Below are 9,478 nucleotides of genomic sequence, written 5' to 3' on the forward strand. Positions count from 1 at the left end.
GGGTTAAGTTCTCTGAGATTTGTGATCGCCAGTAGGTGGATTCAGAGCTTTTGTGCGCGAAGGGTTGTTTTCAGCTCCCAGATTTAAACCCMTAGATGCTGTTTTTATTTTGGGTTTTATTCCCATTTTATTTACTTTCCTTACATCYTCAACAGGCRTTAATTACAAAGTGGCTCGTGGGACTTCGCTGCCTGCTGTTGGATAGCAACAGAAAGGACGGGCGCGCGCATTCATGGGACGCGACTTTGACAGCTCCTCGCCTCCCGTCTTGTAACTTTGTCACTGGTCAAGCAGGGACCCAGGTTGCGTCTGGAGATCATCCATCCATCCATCATCGTCACCATGGCCGAGGCTTCGCTCCCAGGCAAACTCCCGGACCTGGATGTGGCCATCGACCCGGACTTTGAGCCCCAGAAGCGGCCCAGGTCCTGCACCTGGCCGCTGCCGCGACCGGATTCGAGCGCGGTGAAACCGGACAGCAACGACATCATCCCGGAGGAAGAGGATGACGAGGAGGACGCCGCGACCCCCGTCCGTGTCCGTGGCTCCGGAGCGGACCAGAGCGGCAGCCCCGTCACCGAAGGATCGTTCCCCTCCCCCGGCCAGGACAGCGGAGGCTCCCCGCACTCCGCGCACTCCCCTCCGGCCRCCTCGGGCGCGCTGACTCCCGGCAGCCTGGCCGCCGCGCAGACCCCGAGGAAAGCGTCGTCCCGCCGCAACGCCTGGGGGAATCTCTCCTACGCCGACCTGATCACCAAAGCCATCGAGAGCTCGCCGGAAAAGAGGCTGACCCTGTCCCAGATCTACGACTGGATGGTCCGAACCATCCCTTACTTCAAGGACAAAGGCGACAGCAACAGCTCTGCAGGATGGAAGGTAAGAGCCGCTCCACGCAGCAGCAGCACCCACCCGCTAGGGCCCCCCTCCTTCCTCCATCAAAACAAAAACAAAAAGCATGTGGCTTGCAGAAACAGTCACGCTCACACAACTATGCCTCCTCTGATTTACGAGCTTGCGTTTGTGAAATATGGCGCACATTATGCCTCATTATCATTAATTCAAATTACAGTGCAATAATCAAAAACTGCACCAGGTTGATATTTAAAACAATATGAGCTGGAATATTCCATGCATTCATCTTCAGAGATTTGCAAACTGCTCAGGTGATCTGAGTCAGAATCTTTTTKTTTTTATTGCAGTCTTTTCATAGACGTTGATGATGCATGCCATGGCTTCAGGGCTCAAAGTGGAGCAAAACAAACCGAACCGGTTCGTCTGGAAGCGAGGTGGCCTATTTTAAGTGTTGCAAACCTGTTTTAAAGCTGTGCTACAGTTACATAAGACAGCTACTGAGCAGCAGCTCCACTATTAATGGACTGACTGTAAACAAAATGATTTTACAGAGAAGCTGTGTGAAAGAATGTGAACTCTGGGAAGCCCCCCCCCCCCCCCCCCCTGTATTTGTGTATTTGTAAACTATGAAACACAAGCTTGTCTGCATTTTTGTGTTTCTGTGAGACTATAATGAAATTACGACTTGGAGAATACAAGGTAAATTTCCAATTCACTGATAAGGACAAAGCTTTGGCCTCTTTCCCATTTGTTATGCAAACCTTGGCAGGAAGTTATCAATCCCTTTATAGGTCAGGTAGGCAACTACCAAGGTTGCTGATCCTGGCATGGTGGGTGGGGGGGATTACATAACTACTGGGTGGCCCTGAGTTTGAGCAAACCTTCTTTTTTAAAGCCATTGATCTGGTCAACAACACATGGGAGCATCGAAAAAGAGCAGGCGGTTGGCACAAAAGGTCAAAGAGCGGAGATTAACACCCGTTCGAAGATGAAATCTTAGTCCCATGGGGTGTCGGGCAATATTTTGTCAGGCCTTCTCGAGTTTAGGTATGTGATACGCTTCAGTGAAGTGCAGAGAAGGCCTCGTGTGTCAAGGCCGAGTTCACTGTCACCATGACGGCTTATTACTCCAGGAATTTTGGGCATGTTGGTGGTTTAGTGTTACTCCTGTCCTGGTCTGAAAATCGGAGGTGGAGCTCACAACCTGTGCCCTCTAGGAAGACTTTCCGCTCAGGACCGGTTTTCTCTAATCACAAAGCTTTCTGCCGAAGTTTCAATCCTGATCTTTCAAGATGATACGTTAAATCAGCAGTTCAGATGTCTTGAAGTGGCCTTTTGTGGAAAGTTTGTGACCAATTTACGTCTTAGCTGTTGTAGGTAGCTCTTTGTGTGGCCACAGATTGGAGGAATACACTGCACATCCTCATAAGCCTCACTCTAAAAGATTTGAATATCTTTTTAAGTCTGTATTTCACAAGTTTAGGTTGTAGCAACAAAACCTCACCAAAGCAAATAAACGGACCACAAAGCCATAATTTTACCATGCAGAGTCTGCAAGGGGACTATTCCAGAGCCTGACTTGGGCTCTCTTTCTCTGGTTAGAGATGTAAAGTTTGAACACCTCAGTTTCATGTTGAACAGATTTGCTAAGCAAATAATCCCCACGGGTTTCTCTAGAAGGATCTTGATGATGTTGTTCTTCATATTAGTCATCAGCCCAGGTAGAAGTGTGTTAAGATGACCAACTGTAACTGTTTTATCACCTTAGTTTGTCTAGAAGCAAGGAAAGGATATGCTGAGAATAGAAATAAACATCCTTGTTCTTACAGGCTTAAAAGTGCCATCTGTCATGGCTTCTATAGTTGGAATGTTTCTTGTAATTAGATTTATACCTCATGTGTTTTACTTTTTCTTTCTTCTTTTCAAATTGTTCTTGTATGACTTTGCCTTTAGGAAGCTCTGATGTCAGGTGATTCAGGTATTTTATCTCCACTTTTAGGGGGAAAAAGATGCACTTCAAACCATATAGTGTCACTAGCTGCGTTTCCATTGACCATGAAAATGCGCAAATTAGAATTTCGAAAATAAATTAGCTCAATGGAAACGTCAATTTCGGAAAAAAAAATACGTTTTTCGACAAAATGTTTTTGCGCTAGGATGAGGTGGTATTTCGGCCGTATCAAAATTGGTGTTTTTCGCAAAACTGCAATGGAAACACTTTTTTCGCATCACGGGCGTCACGTGATCAACAACCGGCTGTTTCTACCAGTGAAAAAGATGATGACGAAGAAGATAGCAGGAAGCAGAAGTAGTAGTAATACCACAGAAGTAGGATAAAATAGTAAACTCACCGACTACAATTTCCCAAAAACACAGCATACGTAGCCGCTCCCAAGTAGGGGCTCGTCGCTGGAAAGCCTCRATAAAAGACGCCGACGTCTCCTCTGATGATGAGCGCTAGTGTCATGGTAGCAACATGCTATGGGTTTACATCCATTGCTGCCATGTTTGTGATGACTTATGCGAGAACAAACGTATTCACACGTGACTTTAACAGCATTTCTTACTTAATGGAAACACCGCAGTTGCAAAACTGTTTTTTCAACATTAACAGAATATCGACAAAGTTTTGCACACATTTGCARTGGAAACGCAGCTACTGGAGCTAATGAGCTACGGACCGAAACAAGTTCCTCCAGCATTTACGATGAGAGGATTCCTGATTCCCCTCCGTAACGGGGAGGCTGTTACGACTKGAAAATTCACAGAACCCTTAGCGTGTCTGAATAAAGGAGGATTAAGGTGCACCTGTTTGTGTGTAGTGGAGTGTTTGTCTTGAACTTTGTACTGTAGTGTTATTCAATCCTGCTGTAATACACTCTTCGTAGCCACCCCTTGCAAGCTAAGAAGTAGTTCTGTTACTTTTGAGGTAAAGAGATTTCAGCAGCTGCTCAGAACAGAGGAGGCACACATACTGTAGCACAGTTCTCCAAACCTGCCTTACAGTATGCATTCCCTCACAGACATGCTCGGACATATTCCTTACAGAGCGTTTGTCTGGTCATGTTCAGGCTTATCACAGAGGACCGTAAAACTCTGGTTCTAAAATTAGTCCTCCTAACTAGAATCCCTCCATTAGGTTACATAAATCTTTACCTCGCCTTACACTGCAACAAGTATGGTGATCGTCAGGTTCTTTTAGTTGAACTGTTTATTAGCTGGTGCTGTTCTTAAATGAAGTGAAAAACAGGTTCATGCGTGGAACAACTGCAGCCGATTATTAAAAACTGCCAACCTACTCTTTGGCGCTTTTGCCCCCTTCTGATTGTTTCTGGGGGCGTATCGGAAAAGCAACCCTTCATAATTATTCACGATCAACATGTACTGTGCTAAAAATGTTGATGTTTATATGCAATGTGAAAAATCATTATTAACAGAGAACAAATACAAAAAAGATGTAGTGAAGCTCTGAAAAGCTCTGTCTGTATGAAGTGACGACTGCCAAGGCAAATCCTACAATGTTGAAGAAAATTGCAACAAAAAAAAAAAGATTAGCTGGGGGAGAAAGGTGGGAGGTAGAGGGTCTGAGCGAGTTTGCAGGAGTGTGTGTGCAGTAAATGCAATCAGAAACCAGATAGATCTGGCACCGTGCCACCGTGGAGTAACTGAACCAAAAAGGCAATAAAAATGGGAGTGGAAGGAGAACGGGGGTGGAGGGGGCAGAAAGAGGGAGGAGAATGGAATGGAGGGTAGTAAATTAAGAAGCTTTGCTCTAAATTGGTGTATTACATCCCCCCTCTGGCTGTGATTCCCAGTGGAGGAGTTTTCAGGCCAAAGGGGTGATGAGTGATGCGAACCCACCTGCTCCAGGCAGAGGAAACTTCAAGGTCCTGTTCTACTTCCATTTCCAATCAAAKATTTTTTTTTCTTTGATGGAGTTGAGCTTTGTTCTGTTTAGATTTCCATTTAAAAATTGCCCTAGTGGTTCCAAACACAAAAGGCTCTTAAACAGTTTTTGCTGCTTATCTTGAAAAGCATAGACAAATATGCTGTTTTCTGTTTCTGTTTTCTAAATTTGGTTAACTGCAGAATAAATGAAGGATCGACTTAGGCCTATGTCAATGTTTTTATGTGATGCTTAAAAAGAACATCGACACAGTTTCTAGAAATGTCTGTCGCCACTCAAAACCATCGACWGCTGCAGTAACTATACCAGACCTGTATGTGGTGCTGTATTGCTGCCMGGGACAAAAGCAGGACACAAGGCGTAAAGCATGTGCATAAAGCCGAATGCTAATTGTTAACAGAAAAGAAGAGGATGCCCTCAGGTGGCTTAGATTATAAGTGGGGCTATGACATCATCATTTTGTACTTAGATGACCAAAGATAGCCCAGAAAACTGAAATATTTAGAAATTTGAGTCATAAATGGGATCATGAAATGGAACTAAAACCTGCGCTTCCCACAAGATCTTGGTGGTGACAGCTGGTTTATGGTTCTTTAGAAAGATGTTGGCTGAACTTGCGGTCAGGGCTCCGATTCTTTCACTCATCAGCTTTATGGATCCGTTACAAAAAGTCTGAAAACTATGTCAAGGGTATAACAACAGAACTTCAGTAGAAGTTATTAATAAAACAGCTTCACATTCAGTTGTAACTGTAGACTGTCACTGTTGTCATTTTCATCAGTTTCCAGATTTCCTAAAAGCTCCAAGTTAGCAATAACATGACTAATATGAGTATTAATAATGTGTTTATGTAAGCTGTTTACTGACAGTTGATTTCAGCTCCACAGAGGAAAAAAACATAAATTTGATCATTTCTTACCAACCAGTGTGTTTGTGGATATATTTAATTTGAATATGTGAAGATAACATACAAGCAAGCACTTTTTCAGGTATCCTATTGTTTTTGTTAAAATCATAAATTTTGCAGATTTTTTGAATTTTATTTCTCTCCCGCCACCTACATCACTTTTTGTACGATCTGTTCTCCTGAAAGATGCTTCTCAATTATTCAGTGCTCTTGGGATGAATTCAGATCACTGTATTAATTTTTAAGGGGCCTGTTCTTGGCTAAAGGCTAACTCTCCTTTCAGAGTCTGTGTCTCTCCTACATTTTCACCCAACTGTTTTTTTTTTTTTCATTCCCGCTGCTCTCACTCCATCCCTGAATATTTTCTTGCCAGCTCCCTCATTTGTCAGGATGGGAAAGACTCTTGTGGGCAAAAAGCCGTTTTCTTGTAACTTGGCTTTTGCTGCGCTGAAGTATAGCTCTAATGAAAGGCAATAAATCTTTTGGCCTCCTTTTTTGTTTTAGTCATTACAACAAAAAAAAGATGATGAGAAAGTATCCTCAAAAATTCTGTGTATTTTTAGATAAAGCTCAGAACGGCTCTACTTAGTCATGGCTTTTTATTGAGTGTTTTGTGTGTTACACAGACACACAGAGACAAAGCGGCTGCCTGCACATGCCCAGCCTGTGATAACATCTCAAATCCAAACAATTGTGTCCAACAGACTGATCGCGTGCTAAAAATAGGGGCTGGGTTTCAAATGAAATTTTGCTCCGTGTGCATTAAGGTTAAATCTTGCAAAGCAACAGAAAAAAAAGAAAATAAGGGTTTGTCAAAGACTATCAAGAACCACAACGTTATTTATTTTCACCTGCTAAGGCCGGAGGCAGTAATGTTTTTGCCTGTGTTTTTCCTAACGTTAGCAAAATATCTCATGAACACATTTTAATAAAACCTCTAGAAACTAATCATCTGGTGTGCATCTACAGCTAATGAGTTTTTGGAATCAATCCTATTCAATATGGCCGCCAAAGCACTTTGTTGTTGTTTTTACGATATTATTGAGATGAAACTCTGTGAATCATCGTCAACATGGTTTTAGCACTTTTGCCTAAAACTTTGATATTGTTGCAGTCAACACTAATGGGATTTTAAATAAACTCAGACTCAACATTGACGTTGCTTATGTCTGCAAAAAAAAAAAGAAAAAAAAGAAGCAAATCTTGATGAATGATAGTGTTTTATTATCTTTGCAGAACCTGTTGAATAACCATAATTTCTGATGTTGCTATCAAAGCAACCCTCATACCACCCCCGAGGCATTTGCTCAGCAGTTTTTGTTACATCAGATTACACTGATCTTCTCCACCTGCTGGTGCAAAAAAAAAAAAGCCTCTCCTGTTCCAGCCAGATAACTGAAGCAAAGTGTACGTCTGAAGTGGTGTAAATTATCTGCTAAAAAGAAAAAGCCCAAAAGACGTGGCACAGCTTAGTGTAACAGAATGATGTGCTATTTTGGCTTGCGTTGGTTGGAGGCAGGGTTAAGTGTCCCGTTGTTTCCTTGAAAGCACGTCTTGCATTCCTCCCTGTTTTAGCTCTGGAGCTGACCCTACACTTTGACCTTCCTAGAGAAAACCTTTTAAAAAATGGCCAAGTTATTTTTGAAACATAGTTAAACATTTACAAAGAGCAAAAATCCCAATGGGATTGGAAAACCTATTTATAGATATATTTCTCTAGTGTTTGCTTAACTCTGTAAAATAAGAATAAAAAAAACTTGTAGGAACTAGGAATAACACTCCCCCTGCCTTGGCTCCCATTTTCTGTCTGGATAAGCAAAACTTGCAGCTACAATGTGGCGGTGAAAYGGTAGAATCAGCATTGTAGCAGATTTACCAAACAGGTTTAATTCTTTATTCATCAGGRTTCATCCTCTGTGTTATGTAGAACTGGCAGAGAATATGAGACTAGACATCAAAGACGAGTTTTTACAAGTCAATAAAGCTGTTAATGATTATTTAATGGAATATTACGACTCAGCTGTGGACGTTTTGCTGTGTTCAAACGTGCAGAGAAATGCCTTTGTTGGGAGGTTGACCCATTTCCATATCAACTTATTACTCGTCAACCAGGTTGGGGGACGACGTGCATTTTGGTGGACAGCTGATAACAGAGTGACCCAGTGAACCCACGGTAGCTTTGCGTATTCACACCCACTCGTGTGCAGTCAGCTCGCACATACCTCTCGCTCTCAGTGTCCCTGATAACCACACTGCAGCTGATCTGGGCCCCTTGTCTCTTCGCCACCTCCCCCAGTAATCGACTCCTTTCACCACCACACAGACCGACATGCTGTTGCCTGCAGCTGCATTTCTATATGTGTTGACGTGTTTTTTTAAAGGGATCCATGATTAGTTGTAACATTAGACTTTATTTGATAAACATATATTTTAACTGTAAAATAAAAAACTGTAAAAATACTGTAGGATGTTCAGTCTTTATCATTTTTAAACTAAAAGTTCAAAATTGTATTACACGGATGGGGCCATTTTATTTACACACAAAGCATTCTGGGTAAATGATGATGTGGATAGGTCCTCGGTGCGAGGCTGCTAGCGAGCTATATCCACCCTGAAGGTTAATCTTCACAATTCTGGACAATATCTGATGATCGACTCTTTTAAATGAAACCAGAGAGCGTTGACAGAGAGGAGAAGGTAGAAATGACTCAGCCTGGAACTGAAAATAAGGATGGAGGACAACAGAGCTGCTTCATGGAAGAAGAACCTCAGCTTAGCCTGTTAGCTTTAGCATTAGCCCCGACGCTATCACCACATGTATTTGCTCAGCGCTACACATTCTTCTCTCGTCACTGAGGTCCTCCATCCACATGACAGAGAGGGGAACACAAAAATGACTCAGYCTGCARCTGAAAAATTTGGATGGAGGACCTCAGTTTAGCTTATTTGTTGTGCTAGCGTTGAGCTAATACATATAAGGCAATATAGCGTAGGTGCTAGCGCAAAGGCTAACAGGCTAAGCTGAGGTTCTTCTTCCATGAAGCAGCTGTGTTGTCCTCCATCTATATTTTCAGTTACAGGCTGAGTGCTGAGGTTCTTCTTCCATGAAGCAGCTCTGTTGTCCTCCATCTATATTTTCAGTTACAGGCTGAGTCATTTCTACCTTCTCCTCTCTGTCAACGCTCTCTGGTTTCATTTAAAAGAGCCAATCGTCAGATATTGTCAGGGTGGATATTGCTCGCTCACACCGAGGATCAATCCACGTCATCATTTACCCAGAATGCTTTGTGTGTAAATAAAAAGGCTCTGCCCGTGTTAAAATATATTTTTAAAAATCTACAAAACTAAACAGCCTACAGTATTTTTACAGTCTTTATTTTACAGTTAAAATAAATGTTTATCAAATAAAATCTAATGTTACAACTAATCAGGGATCCCTTTAAACACCAGCCCTCATGCCCTAATAAGAGTCTTCTATACAGATCAGAAGTTACCGTCTGAATTTAGCAGAGCAACGTGTCTCTTGGCTTTTAAAGTTTTAATTTGTTTTTTTCCTGAGCCCGTCTCTTTCAATTACACCACTCCACCAATCTGGCGTCACCGAGTATGCAACAAATGAACAGTGCTACTATCCCTGATTAACATTTAATTGACTTCATTTAAAGCTTTCTGTGTCAGAGGAGCAAGGCAGGAAAGAAAAAAAAAAGATGAGAGAAATGGCAGCGAGGCTGCAGACATGAAAGAAAAATCATCATAAACTCATTCGGGATGCTCTTACTCAGTTTCAGATTATCTGCTGTTCCCATACAATC

General features: G+C 42.4%; 1 protein-coding gene across 1 annotated transcript in view; it reads left to right on the plus strand.

Moving 5' to 3' along the window:
• The window catches only part of foxo3b (forkhead box O3b), a 45,596-nt gene that overhangs the window by 926 nt on the left and 35,192 nt on the right, over window positions 1–9,478 (plus strand). The window contains exon 2 of the mRNA XM_014010008.1: window positions 156–876. Within this exon, the coding sequence (XP_013865462.1) occupies window positions 343–876 (534 nt within the window). The 5' untranslated portion in view covers window positions 156–342. The remainder of the gene's footprint in view (window positions 1–155; window positions 877–9,478) is intronic.

The sequence above is a fragment of the Austrofundulus limnaeus genome, unplaced genomic scaffold (genome assembly GCF_001266775.1).
Source record: "Austrofundulus limnaeus strain Quisiro unplaced genomic scaffold, Austrofundulus_limnaeus-1.0 Scaffold64, whole genome shotgun sequence".
Classification (NCBI taxonomy): Eukaryota; Metazoa; Chordata; class Actinopteri; order Cyprinodontiformes; family Rivulidae; genus Austrofundulus; species Austrofundulus limnaeus.